At 27.9% G+C, this 25,950-nt stretch overlaps 2 protein-coding genes across 2 annotated transcripts in view; both read left to right on the forward strand.

The window, feature by feature from the left end:
- The first annotated feature begins 1,406 nt into the window (after positions 1-1,406).
- LOC123305168 (zinc finger CCHC-type and RNA-binding motif-containing protein 1-like) lies at positions 1,407-3,056 on the forward strand. The gene is made up of 4 exons (XM_044886803.1): positions 1,407-1,669; positions 1,736-1,847; positions 2,279-2,641; positions 2,700-3,056. Exons 1-4 carry the CDS (start codon positions 1,557-1,559, stop codon positions 2,835-2,837), a joined length of 726 nt encoding a protein of 241 aa, XP_044742738.1. The 5' UTR covers positions 1,407-1,556; the 3' UTR covers positions 2,838-3,056.
- Positions 3,057-6,200: 3,144 nt separating this feature from the next.
- LOC123305204 (zinc transporter ZIP13 homolog) overlaps positions 6,201-25,950 on the forward strand; it is a 28,350-nt gene continuing 8,600 nt past the window's right edge. Inside the window, exon 1 of the mRNA XM_044886849.1 lies at positions 6,201-6,534. Within this exon, the coding sequence (XP_044742784.1) occupies positions 6,294-6,534 (241 nt within the window). The 5' untranslated portion in view covers positions 6,201-6,293. The remainder of the gene's footprint in view (positions 6,535-25,950) is intronic.

Below are 25,950 nucleotides of genomic sequence, written 5' to 3' on the forward strand. Positions count from 1 at the left end.
AGTATTTATTTGCAATATATCAAAGTCAGAGATACTAGACGAAGTATATTGGCAAAGATTTTGAATTTTTTATGGATTTTCTCTTGCAAAATTTTTTTTGGCAATATGTGAAAAATTTTTGTTACGAAATATTAAACTTGATTTAAAGTCATTGATTTTTCAATGATTTAGAAGTTAATGGAATTGCATTTATATTAAAATTAAATTAATTCAAAAAAAATTTGCTTGAAACTTAAATAGTTTCAAAAAAAACTGGTTTTTTTATTCGACAATTGTATTAACGAACATCTACTAATCAGTTTTAGTGTGACGATTTCGTATATAAATAAAGCTCATTTTTTAATTATTACCAGTCACACGGAAGCGTATGTGTTAGTTTCACGTGAAATTGGTCGTCTATTTCGTACTTTTACAAATACCACGCAAAAACTTACGAAGATATCTAGATACATTATTTATTTCTTCAAAATAATTCAGTGATCATTTTAAGCTTTATATTGTAAATGTATCTAATTCATAAAAGCTATGCATGCCACTTCTCAAATAATATAGGCAATATGTATCACATTTTTTATTTCAAATCAATCTACTCGTTTCATGTTTATTGAGATTATTGAGAACAGAAATTTATCCTTTTTCTTTGTAAAAGTGCCGTGGTTATTTATTGTATGTGACCGATTTATTCACACGCGATTAAACTTTTTGTCTATATTAACAGATTTGCAATTTTGCAGCAAATTGGTCTGTAAATTATATAAAGAAAGTTATGATTCAATCAAACCGACTAGAACCATTTTTAGGAGGAAGAAAATTATTTGGTTCAAGAAAGCAAGAAAAACATTTTTGTTGAGCATGTTTGTAATGAATAATCTAGAAAATGGAAAACCTTAGGTGTTTTAAAAGAGAATTTCACTTTCGCGTAAATAATTGGTCTTTTAGATCCAAAGAAGTATTCCACGCTGTCGTGTTATTGGACGTTATTAATATCGAACAACATAATTATATTTTTGTACATTATTATTTTAATTGACAAGGAATTCCTGTTCAAAATTAATTGATAGCTTTTCTGTACTGATTGATGAATTCAGATAAAAACTTATTTGATTATTTGCCAAATTTATAATAAAATAATAATTTAACTCATTAAAATAAAATGATTAATTGTATTTGAAGAAAATTTTAATTCTAAAATAAAATTAGATTTAGCGGGTTTATGTTATGGCAGCTATACTACTTCCGTTTATTTTTTCAACGGGTATTTTCTCCATGTTTGATAAAGAAATATTAAATAATAAAAAATGAAAAATGAAAAGAATTTTTGTTATGGTAAATAACGATAATTAAGTGTGGTAATTTTCATGGCAAATATTTCTTAAGATAATTATTTTTCACTTTAAAATAAAATATATTTTCTAAAAAATAAATTTAAATCAATTTTTACTTGACCTATATAAATGGTCAGTGCGCACGCGCGATAAATGTTGGAATTTCAAAGCTGTCAAAACAAAAATATAACCAAAAAATAGGAAATATTTCAGTGCAAAAGGACGAAAATCATGAGCGGGGGCCTAGCACCTAGTAGAAGTACTGTGTACATCTCAAATTTACCATACAGTTTAACCAATAATGATATTCATAAAGTGTTAGAAAAATATGGGAAAATTGTTAAGTAAGTTTTTTTTTCTTCTATTTTATACTGAGTGTCTATTACTAATGTTTACGATAAAAATATTAGGGTAACGATTATGAAGGATAAGCGAACACGTAGAAGTAAGGGAGTTGCGTTCGTGCTGTTTATGAACCGAGAAGATGCTTCCTATTGCGCAAAGAGACTAAATCATCGAGAGGTACTTATGAATTCAGAATTAATTTAAAACTTTTGTAGCATTCTACATTACTCAAATTTTAATCATAATATTTTTACTCCCACAATTTCTTTTTCATAAGATATTCTTTTTTAAGTGATATTTCCCATTATTGGACTTAACAATTATTACCATGTGTTCCAATTTTCAGGTGTATATGGACACGTCCCATTCTTGATCGGAACTCCAAAAATTCCGATTTCGAGTGAGGCGGTAAATTATACCTAGTATCCACAAATATTTTACATTTTGTGGCATGAGAACATGTAGTAGTGGCTTTAAGTTTTTGTCTCTCATAAATTGCAGCTAGAAAGCTGCAGTTTACGAATAAAATGAATTGCATATCCATTTTCATTTCCACAGTTTATCCTAAATCAAAGAGCTAATAAAAAATTTATAATTTTTTTCCATAGATGTTCGGGCGCAGGCTGAAAAGTAGCATTGCAACAGATAATGGTCGTAGTACAGAATATATACGAAAACGAACCTACTCAGATAAAACTGCTTGCTATGAATGCGGTGAAACTGGCCATTTAAGTTATAGATGCCCAAAAAATGCGTTAGGTGAAAGAGAACCACCACCAAAGAAGATACGAAAACGTAGAAAAGATAGAGATAGTCCTTCGAGACGTGACCGTGACCTCTCGTACTATGATAGTTCTTCATCGTCAGAAGAAGAACGGCGTCGTAGAAGACATTCAAAACATTCTAAGCGGCGAGCTGAAGATGAGCCTAGTGAAGATTTAGAAACACTAAGTGCTGCGATTGCTCTAGAAGTAAGAATTCAAAAAATTCTTTTTTTTCTTTAAATTTCCATTAAATTAACTTTTTCAGGCTGAAAAGAAGGAAATTGAAGCATACAGATATAAAGTAGCAACTGGTCAATATGACTCTGACGAGAAGGAGACGAGAAAACGGAAGAAAATTAAACCAAGTAAATATTTTAGTGATGACGAAGATGTTAGTGAATAAAAAAAACATTGAAAAGCACAGTTTATGGGTGAGATTACGATTTCCTGGGCGCCGTGACCCAATCTAGTAAACCACATAGAGGTTGAGTTTCGTTAGATTATAATGGCCCTACATTTTCAATGAACTATTGAAACTTTCGACCATAGTCCACTGCCATGTTGCGCCCAGGAAATCGTAATCGTGCGCAGATTATGTATACAAATAATTTTTTTTTTAAATAAATGAATTTCAATATTTTAAGCCTGTTTTTATTTTTCATCAATTTTTTGTGATAAATTTTTTTTTAAAAGCTTCTTTTAAAAAACTAGAAGCATACCTTTTCTTAAAGCAGGAAAATTGTCATGGAATATGAATATTTATTGAAATCTAAAAAGTATTTAATAATATAATAATACATAATCCAATTTATTAGACGACTAGATGAAAAGCTTTCGAGATATCACCAAAAATCCCTTCAAAATATAGGGCTTATTACATGATTTCGGAAACACCATGGTAAATATTCCACCAATGGTCAAAAGAGAACAATTTTTGATTTTTTTTGACTCAATATTACTTTATTTTCCGAATTCTGAACCAAAAAATCATTTGATTTTTTTCAAAGCAGAGAAAATTAGAAAAATTTGCTAATTCCGATTTTGATAAACCCAATACATAAGGTAATTTTAACCCGAAAATCAGGGTAATTTCATGAAGGAATGTTTTTAAAATAACGGCCAAATACCTGTACGATGATCCATCTCGCGAATCGATTTCAGTCAATTTCTTAGAGAATTTAGTATAAAAGTAAAATGAAGAAAATTTTCGTGATTTCTGGGTCTCGATTACTCTAAGAAATCAAGACAAAAATTTATTTTTAAGGAGGTAACTAACTATTTGCTCAAAAAATAATAAGTCTGAGCACAATAATATTTGTGCAACAAAAAAAAAATCAAGTTTATTGATAAAACTAACAACGTTCAACTTCAAATTAATCTGTGTATTTTTAAAAAAACATGAAAAAGTATGATCATTTATATTGGAAAATCGGGAATCATCAAAGAATTTTGAAAATTGATTATTGAGATCACGCTGATTATAGATCCAACAGTTGAACAGTTTATATTATTACCAATGTTTTAAAAACTACTTTATCCTTATAACTGAGAAAATTCTTCTTTTGTACGAAGCCCTCATCCCATATTTTGTTCCTAATTCATCATAATCGAAAGACTTTAACTTCTTTAATTTACAACAATCTTGCAAGTTTTTTTGCTTCAATGTCTTTGAAATTTATTTTTAAAGGCATATAAAAAATTAATCAAATATACCGCAACTGGATGTCTTTTTCGTTTCGTCGAATGTTTATGATGATGATGATGGCTCGAATGATGACTTTTAGTCGAATAATCTTGAGACGTTTGATGTTGTAAAATAGTAGGATTAAACTGATTCCATAACGCCATATTTTTTCACCAAACTTTTTAAACGAATACTTTCACACACAAAAATTATATTTAAAATAATAAAATTATTTTAAATATAAACAAATCTGTTATATTTAAAATATGTAATTTAATTGATTCAAATTTATTGTTTAATCGAAATTACATTAATAAATGTCGTAAAATAGCTAAACACTAAATTTTAATAAAAAATATATTGATCTATTTTCAATATTTGATTATTATTAATTTTTTAGTGAAAACAGAGTTTATCCTGTTCGTAAGTAACCGCCCGCTCATATAGCATATGGGAATTATATTTTAACAGTTTACAACAAATCGTATTGAGTATAGAAACTAAAAATAAATATTTCTGTTTTATAAGAAAATATTATAAATTCGTTTGGTAATGAAACTCTGGAAGCTATTACAATATTAAAGAAGTCGATTTATCCATCACTATATCGGTTTTCTATTAATTTTATATAGGGTGTTCCCGTTTAAATTATATATTAATTCGTATAGAAAAAAAATTTTTCGCGGAATTTCTAAAATTATATTTGGTAACAATGGGATAAACTACTCTTTAAAGTTATTGGAGGTTCGGGAATTTGCAAAATAGGGAACTTAATCTTCCTGGACGTAGTAAAAAAAAGTTTTGGCCCCGACAATTGTTTGTTAAATTTTGTGAGTTTACCGATTTTAAAAAATTTCTCAATTTTATTAAAATATTCTGTTTTATAGTGCAGATTGAAAATAAAAATCAGCATCAATCCGGGAAAACTATCAATTTTCCAATTTATATGTGTGATTGAAATGACTTCACGATCCCATATTAGATTCCTCTAATGGGATCGTGTTAGCACGGGTTTGCCAGTTTTTTCAGCTTTGCATTAACCTTTCGAACAAAATTAATTATTTTTTTCATAATTTTTAAAATATAAAGCTAAATGTTCTTTTTAATGATTACAAAAGTTTTTCAATCGATAATTATTTTAGTAGAAAACCTTTTTCATACGATAGCTGTACAGTGTACATAATGAAATAAGAAAGTTATTAATTTCTATATATAAATATGTTTATGTTTAAATTTTATTATAAGTTTGTAATGATTGATTTAGCGTGTTTCTAACACTTAAAATAAACATATAAGATTAATGCATATTTCTTTCAAAATCAATTCTAGTCAATTACGAAATTAAATTTGTTGAATTTTTACCCATATCTGAAACTAATTACATAAAATTTTTGCTATCTTGGACTTTTCTTTATTAATTCTCTTTTATTAAGCAAAAACCGTCATAATATAAAATTTTTAAATAATAATTATCCCTAACAATATGAAATTAGAAAAATAAATTTTTATACTAATATCATAAGCCAAAGAAAATTAAATGGTGTCTAAGCGTTTTTGTTTTGAATAATAGTTACAACAAGTTTTTTTACGATTCCTTCTAATTATAAAATAAACATAATTTTAAAATAAAATTTAGGTATGCAGAAAGAGTCATAAACTAAAATTTTCTAATAATATTTTTCCCTAGGAATAAAATAAAATAAGAAAAAATTAATTTCTAGATAATTCAAAAACGATATCTTCATTTGTTTTGAATTTTAGTTACAAACGTGGTATGATAGATGGCAGAGTATTGATTAACAAGAAACAACTGATAACTACGTAATAGCTGTTAAAACGTCAAATGACCAATGTGCATGCTTCGGTTTGTATCAGCACAAAACGAGTTAATTATTATGATTACAGACGTTGTTATGAATGTTTATAAAAAGTGTATCAAAATGTCTCTCCGTTATCAATAAAATTCATCAACTTTGAATTATATAAAAGACTTTGTGCAAATTGTAAACAGTTACTAAGTCTGGCTCAATCTCAGGGTAGATTAGTCAGTTCTTTCTCTCTAAAAAAAACAAACAAACTTTCAAAATAAAAACTTGAATTAAAAATATTTTTATATAAAAAAAACAATATTATCAAAAAATTTTAATCAATTTTAAAGATAGTTTTCAATTAATAATGAGTGCGTGCTTAAATCAATTTGGACTCGCTGATATTAATTGTACCGTAATGGTTGACGAAAATAATATTGCATTTGTTTACAATGATATGGTCCAACATCTTGTCGCAAATTTAACCATGGGTATTGATTATAATCCATGGATATTTGCGGCATTGGGTTCCACATTAATTGGCCTTAGTGGTGTTTTCCCGCTTTTAATTATTTCCATTGATGATGGCATTAACATGAAAAATGGTGGTAAGTCTTCAGCATAAAAAAAACTTCTAACCTAATTTTGTATTTTTTAAAACCTGTTATGTAATTTTGAAAATATAAAAAAAAAAACAGTAGTGATAAAAATAATATTATAAAAAATCCGGCTACCGGAAATAAAATGCATTTCTTTGATAAGAAAATGTTTAATTCAGGTTATGATTGAAAAAAGTTGTTTTGAAATTTAAAACGCTATTTTATATTAAAATACGTTTCAAAATAATTATCAATTGATTAAAATTCTATGAAACGCAAAGTAGTAATAACCACATGACATTCTTTTGTTTTTATTTTGAAAAGTTCAACATGAATATAGAGTACCGATTGTCTGTTGTTATTATGTTTTTTTTTTGTCCAGTTGCCAATTTTTCTGAAAAATTTAATCGGTTTAGTACAAAAAGATTTCATTTATTAAAAATTTACTTCGGTTAGGTACTGTTTAACAATGGAAAATTTAATTATATTAGATCATAAAATTGAGATCATTCGCGTTATGAGTTTTGTAATATTAATCTTATCAATTAATCGTTTTATTTTGATTATTGAAAAATTTGCTCAAACAATGTATTACATGATAATAAATTTTATTTGTTTTAAATATTAAATGCTCTTAATTAATAAATTAATAAAATCACTCCACTGAGTGTTAAACTAAGATTAGACAGTTTTTTAACTACCAACAGCGCATGGTTGATTTTAATTTTAATACGTCATAATGTGTATCGCCATATTTAAAAATAAATATTCAATTGTCATTTTGGTTGAGATTTAGTATTTTTGTTGAATATTTAATAAAAATAACAAAAACAACTGAATGGTTTTGATTGTTATAATTTATAAAGAAATATTTAAAAATTAAAAATAAATCAATTGAATGTAGTCTGACATTTCACTGCGCCATCTGTGAGCACCATTTTGAACCATAAATTAAATATTTCTGTAAAAATACAATTTATGGCCGTCTGTTCTGATATACTCAATAAATAATGACTATTTTACATTTAATAAAAAAAAAGTGGAAAACTGTGCATATATTTTACCTGTATAAAACAATCTGTATCCCTATTTTGAGTGTTGGAAGTGGGATGAGTCCGAGAAAGGGAGAATAAGGTGAAGGTATAACATGGTGGTCTTTACCAGCCTTAACTTTATTTCATCAATTAAAAAGGGCAAATAACTTGGCCAAATTTCATTAATAATGTAAACACCTCCTAAAAGAGTGTTTAAGCCTCTTCAGATTTTCTAACTATGTATTTTTTTGCCTACGTCATCATATTTCGCCATATTTGTTCATTCCAATAGATGAATAAGTCAAAATAGATCAATATGTAACAATTTCGTTTCAAAATTACAAATTTCATAAAATAAATTGGCATTTAATTTTGTTAATTTTACGCAGTGTAATTGCTTGCTTGTATGTCAATATACCTTTCTACGTCACAATAAAAGTTAAATGTTTGGATGACCTTGAAATATTTAATGTTGTTAGTTAGTTCAGTTGAACTGATAATTAATAATTTTATAAGAAATTTTGTATGAATATTATTAAAAATGTTTATACAAATGCATAAAACATATTTAACATTATTGATACAGTAAAAATAATTAAATTATCAGCGTAATAAAGAATAATTTGCTCCCGCTATAAAATTAAGGCTGTTGTCTCGCTATGGGCTTATCTACAGAAAATTCTAAATTTTTTGTACTTATTAGGAATATAATAAATAATGCAATTATCATAAAATTTGAAATCGATAGACTGCCCTAACAAGTTTTTTAATTCTAGATAAAAACTAGATTTAAGGTATTTTCAAAAAACTAACTGAACATTCATGTATTTACCCTGAGTTTAAAAAAACCATAATTATTGACCGCAAGTTTGAGATATAAGTAATTACTCAAAGTTATTTAATTTTATTGTTGAACAGAAACAATTATATTTAGAATATAAGTAGTTGAAGAGAGATGGCTATTATCATACAGACTTGAATACGATAATACAAAAGTTTGATCACGAGAATATTTCGCGTTTGTACATTAGAGTTAAAGCTTATACTTTATTTGACTATGTTTGTATACTATTACTAAGCATGTGTACTATTGCTGTTTAATATAGTATATTAAATTTTTACAATCTCAAAGCCGTGATAAGCATTACTTTTTGGCGGCTTTACTTTGCTTTTTGATGACTATTAAAATTATTTTTGAAAACTTAATTTAAAAGTAGCATATCTCGATGAATTCTGATGCTAATTTCCAACTAATTGTTTTTTTTATTTTCTATCTAAAAAAAAGTGTTTGTCACAGCTTTTGGGTAGTGGAATTTGTTTCTACAAAAACATTGTAAACTTGCAAATAATGAAACAACTGTGCTAGTTTCAAGGTAACAGCATTTTTTTTTTGTTAAATCTTAATTTGACTGTAGTATATTTAGTATTGTAGTTCAAAAATTTATTTTAAATATTGGTATTACATTAAAGTAAATTCAATATAAATATTAGTATGTTCTATTTATGGATAAAATCGATGCAATTGATTGTTTCTATGTGGGGCTATATAAATTGAAATATTTTTATCGAATAGAAAAAAAATTCCGCGCTCAAATAGTCGCATGACTTCTATGTAATACTGGACACTTCTATCCATAACTGAAGACATTCTGATGATATAAATAGACGAGTCATTTTAGACGAAATAAGTGTAAAATGAAGAATTTTTATGTACCTCAACCTATCGGGACAATTTTTTAAAAATGTTCAGGAAGGTCCATATATCAAAATCTAACTTTTTGTCGCTAGAAAGTTTGTTAATATTCAACAAAATGGGCCAGAAACGTACACAAGGTGGTTTTCGGGGTTGATTATCACTATTCCGAAGTCAGAATTTTGATTTACTCTACACCTCCTGGGGTAATTCATCCCGCTGGTTCAAAATTGCAATATTCTGTAAATATTCAACAAAAGGGACTAAAAAAGTATACTCGGGGGTTTTTGAGGTTGCTGACCACGATTCTGAAGTTAGAATGTGGATATATTCTCCCCTTTCTCCTGTAGTAATTCGCCTCTCGCTAGCCCAACACAGCAATGGGGATGAACAATCGAATATTTTCAAATATACCCAAGTGGGGTATCAAATAAAAGAGCATGACGTGTACATTACAAAACTGCAACCCCGACGCAAAAATATATGCGGGGAGGGTGTGAAAGTGGGGACGAATGATCGAATATTTTCAAATGTCCAATCGCTATCGAACTTTTTCAATTTGTGGACACTTAGTACATTCGATGTCGAAATATTTATGAAAGCAGAGATTTTTATAAAGAATAACTTTTTTTCGTAAACCTAAATTTTCCAAAATATGTAGCCAAATTAAGTAGGACATCCTGTAAATGTAATTAATATTTATTAGTTTTTTTCTTATAAATATGAATATTTATTTCATATTCATGAGTTATTGCTTTCTTTTACAATACACAACTCCTATCATTAAAATGTAGTAAAAATCTGTTGATGACATCTACTAATTATTATTTTTTCTGGGAATTAGTTTCAGAATAGATACACAGTATTTTGTTGTTATTATATGATTTTAAGAGATAAAAATGGCGACCATAGAGCTTAAAAATATAACTATGATGGCGACATTCAACAAGCGTGCGTCATATTATCATCATCATGCACAATGGATTGTGCAGAATGTGCGGCCATGTTTGTTCGTTATATTATTACATTCGATCATAGACGTATGATTCTTTGAATAAACTAGACCGCCAATATAAAAACTTAAACTACAGTATAAATACAAGAGAATATTTAACTTTTATAAAATTGTTTGTCATAAATAGATTATTTTTTATTCTGCCTATAGATCCTTGTTATACCATGTATATGAAATATACCAAGGCATACTAATTTAGTCCCAAGTTTGTAACGCTTAAAAATATTAATACTATGAACAAAATTTTGGTATAGGCGTTCATAAAATCACCTAAATAGCTACATAGGTCAATTGGGTCTTGGGTCCGTAGTACCCATCTTGTAAACCGTTAGAGATAGTACAAAAGTTTAAATATAATATATGTTCCTTATAAAAAAATAAAAAAAATGTTTCAAACTTTTGTTTGAAACATTTTTTCGTTAACATCACTGTTTACCTGTGAGAGTTATATATGTGTGACATTAATGTATGTGTAATATGACAGAGTAATCAACACTGTCTTTACATGGTATTTTAACATATAATTCAGTCAATTGTTTGTTTTCACTTGTTAAACAAGTATTTTTAGTACTTATATCTTGAAAGATTATTCGACATAACTGTTAATACATTCCATTATTATAAATTCTAGACAAAATCAGATTCATCTTTCGACACTAGTTTACTTACGGGGAAAATTTTGTCATAACGATTCTGATATATTTATTTTTGTAATTCTAATGACTATGATTTAATTAAGTATGTAAGACAGTGCATTCGCAACAAATGTGTATCTTTTAAACCTCTATGGCCGTTGGTAGAAATACTCGGATCATAGTCTGTTCCTTGTGGCACATTCGATTGAGCTGAAATTTTGAATTCCCGTTTCGTTTGGATGACAATACATGGTTAGTTAAGTGACGTCATTCTAAACCCAAAATGGCGGACTTTTTATATTTTATAATCTTTGATATGAGTATCAAATGAAAGGGTTTGCTGAGAATAATACGAATAATGTCCATTTTTATAGTAAAAGCAAGACCTTGATTTTCCCATAGTTTTTAGTTTTTCATTAAAAATACTTTTGACAGAACAAAATTTTATTTTACTAAAAAGTAGAAAATAATAATTTCTATGATTCATTCATTATTTTGATATATTTATCCTTGATATTTTGAATTTATAACTTCCAGCTTTTACAAATAGTCATGTATGAATGGCTCAATTAAAAAAAAGTAATGTTTTTGTAAACTTTTAAAATAAAACGATATACACACTGACACGTCATTTTACAATGAGAATGCAATTTAAAAAAAAAAAAACAAATTCGAAATGCAATATAGCCTTAGATCATATATTTTAAATGGATGAGCCCAGTGTATACCAAGTATATGTATTTTGGCGTCACAGAGTAGATTAACAAAGATGAGAGTAGATTAACAAAGATGAAAATAGTTGGAGGCCTGTTTAAAATATATGATCTAAGGAGGCATGATCGTATAACCGGAATTAGCTGTTTCAATGATGTGTTTATATTTCAAATTGACATTTGCTTAAAGTAAATAAAATTTTATTTTGTTGTAACGTTCAAACAAGTTATATTGTTAGATAATTTTGCGTTAATTCTATTTTAAAAATGGGAAAATATTGTTTTATTTGCAATATTTATTCTATTACTAACAAAATTTTTCATTAATCATATGATCATATGATCGTATGATCATATATTTTAAAATGTAGTGTATTTTCAAAGGGTATAATCTTATTTAAAATACGCGCCAGGATATTACGTTGTATATTAAGTGATGCGTATTATAACCAGGCCCTGATATTTACTATCCTTGTCAATCTACTTTGAGAGGTGGTTCTCACTCTGTTGGCAATTCCAGTAGTGAATTTTCAAAGAATATAGCGAACTATCTCTGTAATTAATCCTTTACTGGCCTCAATTATCATTGTGCTGTTTTATGTCAACAAGCTTCGTATTTTTTCTGTCAAGTCATAGTGCAATAATACACAAAATAAATAATTTATTTATTTCTCCCTATTAAAAAAAAACCTTACACCCAGCCTGAAAATTTGCTCAAAATGACAAAAATTTGTTTCAAGGCAATTCTTAATAATTGTGCCCAACTAAAATTTATCAATAACTGACAGTTATCCGCCTGCTTCGCTGGAAAATACTACCGCGTTATAACTTGCATCTACCTTGTTCTCACTTACTCCTCTATAGGGCTCTCATTATAGACAATGTCAACTTTAAAGTCATTTCCATCACATGCTATACTTCAGTACTCTTGCCCTCGTTTAGCCTGCCCCTAAACTCCAATTTTATTTCTAACCCTTGGAAAATAAAACGTCCTTCGACCACGGAGCTCGTTAAAAGAAAATGTAGTTATATTGTTCTATTTTCGGCCACCGTTATGATATATTATAACTCATATACTATTTTGGTGTGTAAGCTATAATACTGTGAAATTTCATCAAAATCCGCCCAGTAGTTTTTGCCCACAAACTTTCAAGATTATAATAGTAATAGACCTTTTAATTGAGGCGTAATATTCAATTATTTTTACGAGAAAAATAATTAATGTATTTTAGTTTTTTATTTTGTGCAGGTTGGGACGTAAGCGGTTATTAAAGAGCAGGTATTATTTATTTTCCAAAACAGGAAGTTTTAGATTTTATATTCCATAATTTTATTGATAATTATACGTTGTAACTCATTGACGTATAATTTTTAATCGTTTCGTTTAAAATTCCTATAATCAATATTTTGTGTGTTCATGAAATTTGTGTACGTCCTTGGTTGTTAAACCATCGACATACAAAATACGTTTAATTCATGTTATTTTTTTAACAGAGAATAAAAATGCATTCCTCAAATTTTGTTTTTTACAGCTCTAACGGTTTACAAGATGAGTTCTACGGACCCAAGACCTTGACCAATGTTGTTCTTTTACGAACTCGATCTCACTTTTTACGCCGCAAGCAAGCAATAAAAATTTCAGCTAGATATCTCTTTTCGTTTTTGAGTTATCGTGTCCATAGACGAACGGACAGACAACCGAAAATGGAGTAATTACATGATTTTATGTACATCTATACCAAAATTTTGTTGGTAGCATCAAAATTATTAAGCGTTACAAACTTGGTACCAAACTTAATATACCTTGGTATATTTCATATATACACGGTATACAAATTTATTAATATCGTGTTCAAAAGAAGGGGGTTCATTTTTTTCATTTCAAAAGTTATATTCCCAAAATAACTTAAAATAAAATTCAAATGCTAAAACCCCGACGATTACAAAATCACGTCCTAAAAAGTATGATACAAAAAAATATTATCATCTGAAATTGAAAACTTTTCATTTTAGAGATCCCCGACATTTCATACATTTTAGAACGTGATTTTTTAGTCGTCGGTGTTTTAGTTTCTGAACTGTATTTTATCGTGGTGATCAACTATAGGCGCCTAATTCCATTTGAAAAAATGTTGAATAGGATTTCCCAACGTTACAAAGCAAAAAAACAATCCTTATCTCAACGTAATCACGTAAATGTTAAATCCCAATTGTAAAATATTATTATTAATCAAAAAAAATTTATCTACACGTGCTTAATTGCACTCATAATTTTAATTAATAAATAATTCAATAACTAACTTAAATTACTTTCTGATTTAAATCATGCAAATAAAAAAAAATTAAAAGTTTATCATTTTTACTCTAAGATGATCACGTAGAATGAAATTCATCGATAAAACATATCACGTATATCGATAAATATGTACATCGATTAAACATATCACGTATTTGTCACTCATCTATAATATAAGATAAATTTTCAATTGTTTAATTCTTATGTTTGTTTTTTTTTTTTCATTTGATTAGAAAAAAATCTGTTGCATTCATCCAATGTAAATAGATATTGAAACACTTGAATGAATTATTTATTCTAATTTTATCGGCCAGTTACACATACTTGAGCAATGTTTTATTTCATTAAAAGCTCGCGCGACCTCGCTTTATCGATGGTTTTCCTATGCTTGTTGATTTTGGCAAAGGAGCATACTTGTGTTACTTTTTAGTTCATTAAAAGCTCGCACGACTTCGCTTCATCGGTATTAATCTTAAGCTTGTTGATTTTGACACTGGAGCATACTTGTGAAATCTTTTATTTCATTAAAAGCTAGCGCGACCTAGTTTCATCAATGTTAATCGTAAGCTTGTTGATTTTGGCAAGGGAGTACTCTACTTTTGGCCAAGAAGGGAACAGAATTTCTTAAATACAACAACTCCCAAGGCGCTATGCACATAATTCACTAACTACATATGGGGATAGCTGTTTGCTCCCTCTTATCTTTGTATGTTCATGGGTTCTGAGATGTTTAATTTACTTTATATTCTCCATATCTCAAGTTTAGTTCAATTTCTTAGCGTGTACCACGCCAAGAAGTTACAACATGTGAAGTCCAGGAAACAACCGCTGAAACTTCTTTTTTGTTAAATTTTATCTTTGATCCGCGGTTATATTAATTCTTTTCCACCTTATTTTTATTTAAAATCTATGGTTAACCTTTCTTTACTCGACTTCATTAGAAGTTCGATGTAATCTTTTTTTTTGTTCCACCCAATCTACAACCTCATTGTATATTGAGGCATTTTACTTCTTTTGGGTCATCTATTTTTTTTTTTTTTTTTTTTTATTTAGCGTAGACCCTCTTTTGCCTTGCAATCTCGGAATGACATACATTAATTCACTGCCGAACCATGTTACATCTTACATCCTACTCTTAGTGAAGCTGCAATTATTATTCTTAAATGGAATGTTGCTAATAAAAACTGATATCCCGCATTCTCACGATATTAATCGAGGGTTAACAAAACAATATATGTAAGATCATCATCGTTTTATTCGAAGTGAAAGTATTTTTGAATTATGATTAACATGAAAGTCTTTTAAATGTTATAAAAAATCAAATTTGTAATTATACAATGTGGCCTCCGAGACGAATTAAAGTTTTTCTTTATTCAAAATTCGAGAAAATTGTGTTAATAAAAGAAAAAAATGAAAACTATTACATTCTGAAAGAAAATATCTTTTTTGAAGAGAAACGGCTTTCTACACGCCACTGAAAATAATATCACAAAGAATAAGTTGGTAAAAAAGTGACGTCGGCAGTTTGGTATGTTACTATACTTACATTTGGTTTAAACCCCCCCCCCCCCCCCACCGCGCGGCCCCACTCCGCCCTTAATCTGTCTTTCTACTTCAGCAGAAATACAATAAAACATATGCATTGGGATAAATTCATTTCTCTTATCCGGTGGCGCTCGTGTTTTAAATTTTAACAATAGTTCTATTTCCCATACACAGATAGCGCTCGTATTTTCAATTTTAACAATTGATTTCTCTTTCACATATTTCAATTAATTCTTACATTCAGATTAAATAGTTCAAGTTTCGATACCAACATTTATTGTACGGAACCCTAAATATATTATTTATTGTTTTATTATACAGTATACATTTTTTTTATGAAGTATGATTTCATAAAATTGTTTTTCCCTCTTTGAATTGCATCCGTAACAGACACACTGTATTTACTATAAACATATTATTTCAGTAAATATCACGATTTTTCATGGACAATAAATATAAAAAAACAAGTTAAATGACAAATTTCTAAGAAACGGTGGCATTTAAATGCAATTTGTGTGTAGAATTATTTTATCATTTAATAAACATTGAGATAATATTTGATGGGATTTTTATGAAGTAGTTTTTTTCTTGAATCAATTCAGGGAAAATTTTGATTAATAACAAAAGAATACAAATATTGAGTTATAGTTCTATCAAACCAAAGTGGCACTGAGCAAAAGAGAATGTGGAAACGAGTGCACATACATGTATATCTCTTGCTCATTGCCACTTTGGTTTGGCAGACCTCTGGAAAACGAGAGCATCTCCTATTATCTCAAAAAGGGCGTAATTCTTAGCGAATAATTATTGCGAAGGAAAACATGGAGACGCTAGAATTAACCTTGGAGGTATTTTATGGCCACTTCATTTTTATTCAGTTAACTGAAATCGTTTTATTCAAAACTCCGTGAAAATAGCACCTCCCAAATGCGAATTATTATAAAATGCTGATTGGATTCGTTTGTCCATCATTTGTCCACAATTTTCGTATGTCTACCCTCTAATTAGTCTAATTGATAGCAATGACACAATTAAAAATTATAACACCAGCTCCCCCAAATGCAAATTTTTATAAAATGAACATGTCATTTTTGAGAAAATCAAAATTTATTACAGCATCCACAAATGCGAATTTTTATAAAACATTCGTTAGACAACGGTTTGTCCACCGAAAACTTATGTTTGTCTCCCCTTCAATTTTAAATTTTGAGAAAATTAAAATTTGATTGCATTATATTATGTACTTACTACCAAATACCCACCCGCTTCTCTGAACAATTTCAACTTTAAAAACAAAGATTACAGCGTTATAGCCCTGACTTTCCTTTCCCCTCATTTGTCTTATGTTTTGTTAACAAATTTATAAATTTAAAATTTTTGATGCGGATCCCGATTTTGTTTTAAATAAAATACAGCCCATGTTATTTTTTTACAATGTAGCCATTCTATAGGTGAAAGAATTTTATAAAATACGAATTTTCATACAAAATTGCATCCCCTATTTCACCCACTTAGCGACAGAAATTCGAAAACTCCTCCTAAACGAATATTTACATCATACAAAGAACATACCCTTAGGTTTAGGCTATGCGTTGATTCGTCAGTTAGTCATTCAGAGCAAAGCATTTTATATGTAGGTATAAATAGATTTTTTAGAAGTTTTAAAAACCCCCGAAAAATTTGAGTACGGAACCCTAAACTCGCACTTGAAACTTATATAAGAACACTCCATTAATTTATCTTTTCCCTTAAAGCATTTTGAAGATCGTAGCCAATTTTTTGAACTTGAAACAGCTAAGAACATTTCCCTTTAAATTACCTTTCAAACGAAAACAAAAAAAATTAAAATCGGTTCTTCCGTTTAGGCTCTACGATGCCACAGACAGACAGACACATACGCATATCGATCAAATTTATAACACCCCCTTTTTTTTTAATTCGGGGATTAAAAAGTACTGCATAATATTATATCTTGTTCGATGCTATAGAGCCCTGAAGTGTGTCCGACTGGCACTTGTCCGGTTTTTTTTAATAGTTGTTACATTTATATTATAAAATTTACATCTAATTTTTTTTATTTAAATAGTTTTAATTTTAATTTTTGTTGTAATCAATCATATGATAATAAACCTACATACATAAATATTACATATTCACAAGTGTTTTGATAAAAAGAAATATTTATATATATTATTTATTTATCAATTGAATAAATAAAAATGATAATGTTTTATTAATAATAGAATTAATTGTTTTAATAAATTAAATGGCAGACTACATAAACATTAACTGTTGATTGGAAAAACCAAAAATAATATTCATAAGAAAAAAAGTTGTTTATGATTTTTTCAAAGGGATAAAAATCATGGTAAATCGTGATACCCAGGGCAGAAGTAAAACTTCACTCGCTCTATATTGAAACAAAATTTATATAAATTTTAAATATATATATAATTGATTATGTAGAAAGAAATAAATTGTATTTATTTCTACATTTCTCTGTTATTCTTGATTTAGAACACGAGCGACACTTGTGGATCGGAAATGAAATTAGAATTAAATTTTAGTACACAAGTGCCACCTATGAATGGGAAATGAAATGATTGTTAATATTAGACACTGAGAAGGCGAAGAAAAAAGGACTAAGTCTAAATCAATTCTGAAAATTGACAAGGGGTTGTCCAATTATTTAAATAAATAAATGACTTCAAAAGTAGGCATATTTAATATTGGTTTTATGGTAAAACGGTAGATGAATGACATGTTTTCATAAATTTCTTCAAAACTAGTCGGTGGAAATTAAAAAAAGACATTTTAAATTAAACTTAAAATCTTAAGTTATTGAAAACATAAAAAAAAAACCGTTGTGTGCGACAAATTAAGGATGTATGAGCATGGTGGTAGTGGGTACACAAATTTAATAAAATATATTTTTCAATTTTGACTGTGAATTATGTTATAACTTATCAATATTAGACGAAGAGTAAGAATACAATTTTTCGATATCTGGAATAATTTTCAAAATATCGAAAAATGAAAATTTTGTTTAATTATTTTGCTTTCGATATTTCGAAAACCAAGGCAGATATTGACAAATTTTATTCTAATTTTTCGTCTACATTCATGAAGTTATAAGAAAATTTGTCATCAAAGTTGAAAATAAAATAAAAATAATTTCAACCCTAAATATAAAATTGCCTTGGTGCTCGTTCTACCTTAACTTATTCTTTTATAATTATTCAGAGTTGGATCAAACTTGGGACTTGCTTTATAATATTGATGATCACATTATTTTTATTCTAATTAGCTGTAACATCACTGCATATTTTAAAAAAAAAACGTCTTTTTTTTAACCCCACGGCATCCAATATTTTAGATTCGTCTCTGATCTAAAAAAAACTCTTCAATTTATATCACAAGTGATTTATTAAATGATAAAATTATTAATTTTTTAATAATAAAAAGTCGTTTATTAATATTTAACAAAATCGTATGTCCTTAAATTAATAGAATTATCGATGAATAATAATAATTTGTCCTTAAAATGTTTCCACAATTTTAAAACAACAAATATAAAAAAAATATAAATAATTCAATACTGAAGTTCTTTTGTTATTTATGTGACAAACTTACGTAAAATAAAAAGAAGGCCAGTATCACACCGTATGACCTCATACAAGAGTTCAAATTACTTTTGATTTCTTTTGTTCGTAAAAAAAAAGTCGGAAGTAAATACTGAAATACACGCGCTATCATTTAGTTCGGAATTTATTTTGTACAAAGAATTTTAAAAAAAACCATTCATTGAGATCAAGGTTTAATTTTTATTGTGCATTAGAATTATGTTCAATTCGTCAGAGGAGAGATCGTGTTAAGTAAACGCACAGCTGTATTATCAAGAAACTTCACCAAAATGACTGCAGTTAATAAGAGAGAGCATGATTTCCATAATTTTTATACCCTGTATATATAAAATATATATCAAAGTATACTAATTTTAGTCCCAAGTTTGTAACGCTTAATGATACGAACAAAATTTTGGTATTCGCACCGTGTGTGAGTTTTATTGGAGGCGTGTCCATGGTAACGATACACTACTTTAATAGAATAGGGCTTTTCATTTACAAAATGATTTTTTTTTGTTTCGGACTGTTTTCAATCAAGTAAAGACATATCTTATATCTTCTATCCTTGTCAAAAAGCGCTGCTTGAAAAAGATAAAATATATTTAACTTTCTTAGGTTGAATAGTTTTTTGTCAAATTTTATAATTAAAAAAAATGGCATCTTAATAATTTTTACTGTAGTTCAGGGTTTATTTATTTCTTAAATTAAAAAAATCATTCATTTAGATCAAGGTTTTACTGTACAAGAACAATATTATTATTATTTTTTTTCATAATGGGTTTTTAAGAAAAATATATTTAACCAAAAAATTACTTAAATAATTGTTTCGATTACTTAAAAGAATTAATCGCACTTTTAATAAGTTATGCAAGAATTTAAATAACTTTTACCTTAAATACATTCATTTAACAGTTAATTTCATTTACACAATAATGAATTGTTTCCCAAATTAAAAGTGTTTTTACAGTGAGACGCAAAATGAACACTTGAATTACTTTTAAGCTATTTCGCAATAATAACGAATTAAAATTATCAGAAATTATTTTTAAATTCTAAAAATCGACTATTTTGATTCGTTTTAGTATTATACCCTCAGCCCTCAGAATCTTACGGAAACAAGAGTACACATAGAACGTTTTTAGTGCCAAAGCGAATACTGTAAGAAACTCAGGGGCTATGTCAGAGGAATTAATAATTGTTCATAATTTCCCTTGACAAAATTTTAAAAAGAGAGCAAATATAACTTATCAAAGAATTCTCTTTTAATTAAATAAAAATATTCATTAATAGGCTTGACACCCTGCAAATAGGCAAAACACTCGAAATAGGGGTAGGGATTACTTTACACACGTAAAATATATCATGTAATTTAAATAGTCTTGATTCATTGAATATATCAGAAAAGGTGGCCATGAATTGTAAATTTCATCAATTGTATTACAAAAATCTTTAATTAATGGTTCAAAATAATGCTCAAAGATGGCGACATGTCACAGACTAAATTGAATTTTTTTTTTTGATATCTTTATAATTTATAGCTCATGTGTTATTTTGATGTATGAGCTATATTATTGTTTCATTCAAATCTATTCATTAGTTTTTTACGTGAAAGCGAAACAAACAAATAAACAAACATCATTTCTTTGACATTTATAATATAGAGATTTAAAATTTTGGAAAGAGTGCAAAGAGGGCAATGTATTTTCTAAAATATATTTGACGAAAAAGTAAGTTTGGTCATCTTCCACATCGACGCCATATTGAAACACTCTTATTTGAAAATAAAAATTTAATAAATCCAGAAACTCGTTTAAAATCAACAGTCACGCTGAAATGGATCCCATAAAACATGAAATTTTCGATAGATCATTTTTAACCATTAAAATTATCTATAAATATTTTATATTTTGTACATACTGTAATTATTAAATGGGTTTTGATAATAATCTAAAGTTAAAATTTAGTCCATGTCTGTAAATATTTTAATACTAAAGAAATTTAAAAAGCCTTGAACTATGTTTTGAAAAACAAAATATGTGATAAATACATCTATTATCAAAAATTATTTACAAGTCGTAAAAATACTTTTATTTATATTTTTATGTTTTGTAACCAAAAATAATTACTCATTTAAACAAATTTACCTTACTTGTAGATAAAATCTTACTGTATATGAAATTGAACAGAAAACAGTTTGTTCAGAACTGTTTGCAGATGCTTAAGTATGATTCATCATACAATATAAGAGATTGTAGATATATTGTACCATGAAGCATCACTCATGCTTGAAATATCGGACTGTTCTTGTCGATCAATGAACTTTAAGGCTATTATCATTGTATAAAATTTCAATCTTTTTCCCCAAAATCCTAGATAATTTTTTAATATACAAATAATTATTTCGACTAGCATGTAGTCATCATAAGTATGAATTGGGAATATTCATAAAATTTAAATTTGGTTCAAATATTGGCTGGACATTTCAACCAAATCATTATTTTAGTAATTAATATCTTTTTAATTACTTAAAATTAATTAATAAAAGTACAAATTCAGTGAGAGAAATTCAAATTTCTAAAACGGAAATTGTAATTTTAAAACGGACGTGACGTCATAGTATGTGGCTTGCCAGATTTGTTGACATACTGTAGGGTATTAATGACTTATATTTTGTATGCTATTAAATTGAGTTATATTATTCTACGACTTTTATTAGAAAAGTTAATAATAACGAGTGTAAATTCATTTTTTTTAAGTGTAAATTATACATTGAACTGTCACCAACTGACAGATCACATAATAATAAGTCATCAACAGAGAGCGCCAAAAGGACAGCGTTTAAACATCTCAAAATTATTCTCTATTTTAAATATTTTTTTACACTTAATTAACAGTATTTTTAAACAGTATTTATGTTATAACGGGGTAAACATGAATTAAAAATATAAAAAAATGATAGATAGTTTACAATCTGGACTAACACATAGAGTACTTTGTTTTTTTACTATACCCTCTAAATTTCGGCAAGTCAAACCCAATAAAAACTACAATTACTAAAAAAAAAATACATACACATTTTGAAATACGGATAGTTTTTTTCCTTTCACCAAAATATTGCATGGTTATAATATTTTCACCCCCTCTTCAAACCAGAATTCACCAGATAAAAAAAATCATTAAAATTATATTATTTTTAAAAACAATTAATAATTAACACCTATATATTTATTTATATAAACAATGAAATGAGAGTTTTCAAAATTATTATTTAATTAATAAAATTTAATATAAATATTTGAATTAATTTTATTGGAACATTTTATTTATATTTTAGTTATTTTAATTTTCAAAATTTAAAACTTAATTTTTAATCATAATTAATCACTTTGATTTAGTGTTTAATCAACAGCATCCGCCAACACTTAATTTATAATTAAATTATCGAATTCATTTGTAATTGAGGTCCAAAATATTGACGTTAGCCTAAAATATTGAATAGATATAGAGTATAGATAATAGCTAACAATGTCTCATTCAAGCTGAAAGAATTCACTTTCTATGCCAGATACATTCAACTATGTATTTCAAATTATACAGTTCAACTGAATTATTACATTACGTCTTTGCAACTGACGTATTTTCGGTCAATGAGTAAATCCAATCTCCGGGTGGAAAGTGTCAACTTTCGTCACGCTGAACTAAACCAAGGCTTTCAGCCTCCGTCGAGCAGAGAAATAGTATACACACTACGGGGACAAGTGAAGGATGTCTCTGATCTCATGTTTGTCACCCTCGACTTCACCTCGAACAACAATGAGCTTGCGATCTGAAACATTCTTTACTTTTGCTCCCTAGATGTGGAATATGCTATTGATACCCGTGATTTCTTGACTGAATGAAAAGCGGTAAAAAGGATATAAAACAATATGTCAAGTTCTTCGTTCACGTCGAGTTTTAGAAGAGTTGGGAAATAGAAAATGAAAATTTTAAGAACTGTGTTTCTCCAAGGTGTTTGAAATTTCTCAAAAATATGCAATTTTTTAAAAGGTGCTATTTTTTTAACGGCAAGTTTATTTTTCTATACTGCTAGTGTCCTGCCCATATTGAAAAAAATCCAAAAAGAAGAAATTCTTATCAACATCAGAAAAGTTAATAAATGCAACTTCTGACCAATGTTTCGGGTACGAAACTCTAAACTCGCCCTTGAAACATAGCTAAGACCACTCTCCATTAAATTATCTTTCAAACAAAACGATCAAATCAAAATCGGTTCTTCTGTTTAGGAACATACAATCACACAGACACACATAGAGGTCATGAAACCCCTTTTTTATGTTTGGGGGTTAAAAAGAGGCTACTTTTTGACGGCAAATTTATTTTTCTGTACTGCTAAGTATTTGCCAAATTGAAAAAAAAACCCAAAAACTAAGAAATTCTTATTAAAAATCATAATCTGTTTACAGTAGATAAACAAGAAATTACAATTGTATTGGTTTTTGATTACAGTTATCAATTTATTTGATTCCTGACTGTTCCGAAATCAACAAGCGTAAAATTTCAAATTTTTCTACTGTGAGTCAAGCTTCAAAAAACATCGATTAACATAAGTCTCAGGTGAAAAATTACGATTAGCTAATTCATAATGATGATGCCTACATAGCAGTCGAAATATTTGGGTGAATTCGAGCTCTCATTAATTATAATCTTCGATAATTTAAAGTGTAATTTTTAAAACCAATTAGAGCTAATCAAATTCGTAAAAATTTAATTCAACAGGGTATTTTCAGGGAGGAACTTTGGAATCGGTTGATTATTCTAGAAAATTTGCTACCTTATATTATTTATTTCGCTTATGTTTGGTATAAACAAATTATTTGGGGCACCCAAGATCATTGATTTATCTTTATCAAAAAACCAAGACTATAAATTCTATTTTTAGTAAACTGGTCGCTTGAAAAGACAGTCGGTACTCTAATTCTACCATGGTCGGTACTGTCAGGAAGTGATTTTATGAATAAACAAGTTTCATTGTAAATCTTCTTACAACCTGTCAAAATAAAATTGATTCTTAAAGAGAATGACACGAGCCAAACTTTTTGTTATATTTGTCAAATACTTTAATATATTCTGATTCATTTCACAATAGTTGATTCCACATTTAATAGAACAGTTCCGTTTAAATAATCGATTTTTAAATAGCATAGAAAATTGATGTGAATTAATTTTTAAATTTAATATTTTATAATTTATTTCAAAATTTTAATAGGTTGTATATGAATTATTAATTGCAAAAAGACAAACAATGGCACCCGTCATGAATTATCATTTATTAATAAGTACTTGATCAAAATAACGATTGTTATTCTTATCATAAAAAATTATTATTAATAAGTTTGTCCTAAAAAACCATACTTATACGCCTCTTAAATTTTAATATCACCGTTACTGAATAGATTTGATACAAAAAGGCCGATATTTTATCTAAAAATTAATTTAATTAAAAGCTGGACACTTTCTGCTTTAAAAACAAAGACTATCACGTTATAGCCCTCATTTATCCTCCCTTTTTTTCACAATTTTATGGATTTTAATTTTTTGGTGGGGAATTGATATGATACTCGCTGACATTGTATCTTTCTGTAGGTCCAATCATTAAATTAACCTGATTTTCATACTTTTTGGATCAAAATTACCCCATCCACCGAGTTTCATCAAATTCCAAAACAAAAATTTTTGTGCGTTTTTCCTCGATTTTTCAAAGGGTAATTTGGGTAATAAGGTAATTTTGACCCAAAAAATGCAAAAATCGGGTGCATTTGATGACTGCTCGAATAGTTTTTGAGATACGGACTGAAATCGTTCCAAATATTTCGATATTTCAGAAACTCTGCATCCAATCATTAAATTAACCCGATTTTTATACTTTTTGGATCAAAATTACCCCATCCACCGAGTTTCATCAAATTCCCAAACAAAAATTTTTTTTCGTTTTTCTCGATTTTTTCAAAGGGTTATCTTCTTAAAGGATGAATTTTTATGAAAAAAGTAAAATAAACTTTTATCTCAAACCATGAGCTCATATATCAAGTTTTATATTTCTAACTTCAAAAATGACATAGTTTCATATAAAACTTTCACTCCCTGGAAAAATGAATTTTTCTCTACGGGAAAACCAGCTGCCTACTCTGTCTGTTCACATTTAACGCATGAGGTCATTATCTAAATGAAAGACAACCAATTGTTGAAATACCATATATAGACAGTGTTGTTATACTCTGTCACATTACACATAGATACATGTCACATATATATAACTGATATTCCCATATAATACATTAAACAGTGATGTTTACGAAAAAATGTTTCAAACAAAAGTTGTTTATTTTTTGATATCTCTTTTCGTTTTTGAGTAATCGTGATGACAGACGAACATACAGACAGACAACCGGAAATGGACTAATTAGGTGATTTTATGAACACCTATACCAAAATTTTGTTCATAGCATCAATATTTCTAAGCGTTAGAAACTTTGGACTAAACTTAGTATTTGGACTAACTTGATATATTTCATATACATGGTATAATAAATCTTTTTCAAAATGTAATCATAAATAGACTTCCGTAAATGGTTTATCTTTATTTATCTAAAAACAGTGATTATTAACCTTTTTAAAATAATATTTACAAAGTATTTTTTTAAATAGGAGAGTATCGAACTTGTGACCTTAAACAAAGAATAAAATGTTGTGAATTAAAATTAACATAGCAAAAAACATGATATGGAGGTGAAATAATTTTAGGAGAAGAAAGAGGGGATCCTCATTAATTAATGAAGAGTTAGTTATACAATAAACAATAAAATTTATT

The sequence above is a fragment of the Chrysoperla carnea genome, chromosome 1 (assembly GCF_905475395.1).
Source record: "Chrysoperla carnea chromosome 1, inChrCarn1.1, whole genome shotgun sequence".
In the NCBI taxonomy this organism is placed as follows: domain Eukaryota; kingdom Metazoa; phylum Arthropoda; class Insecta; order Neuroptera; family Chrysopidae; genus Chrysoperla; species Chrysoperla carnea.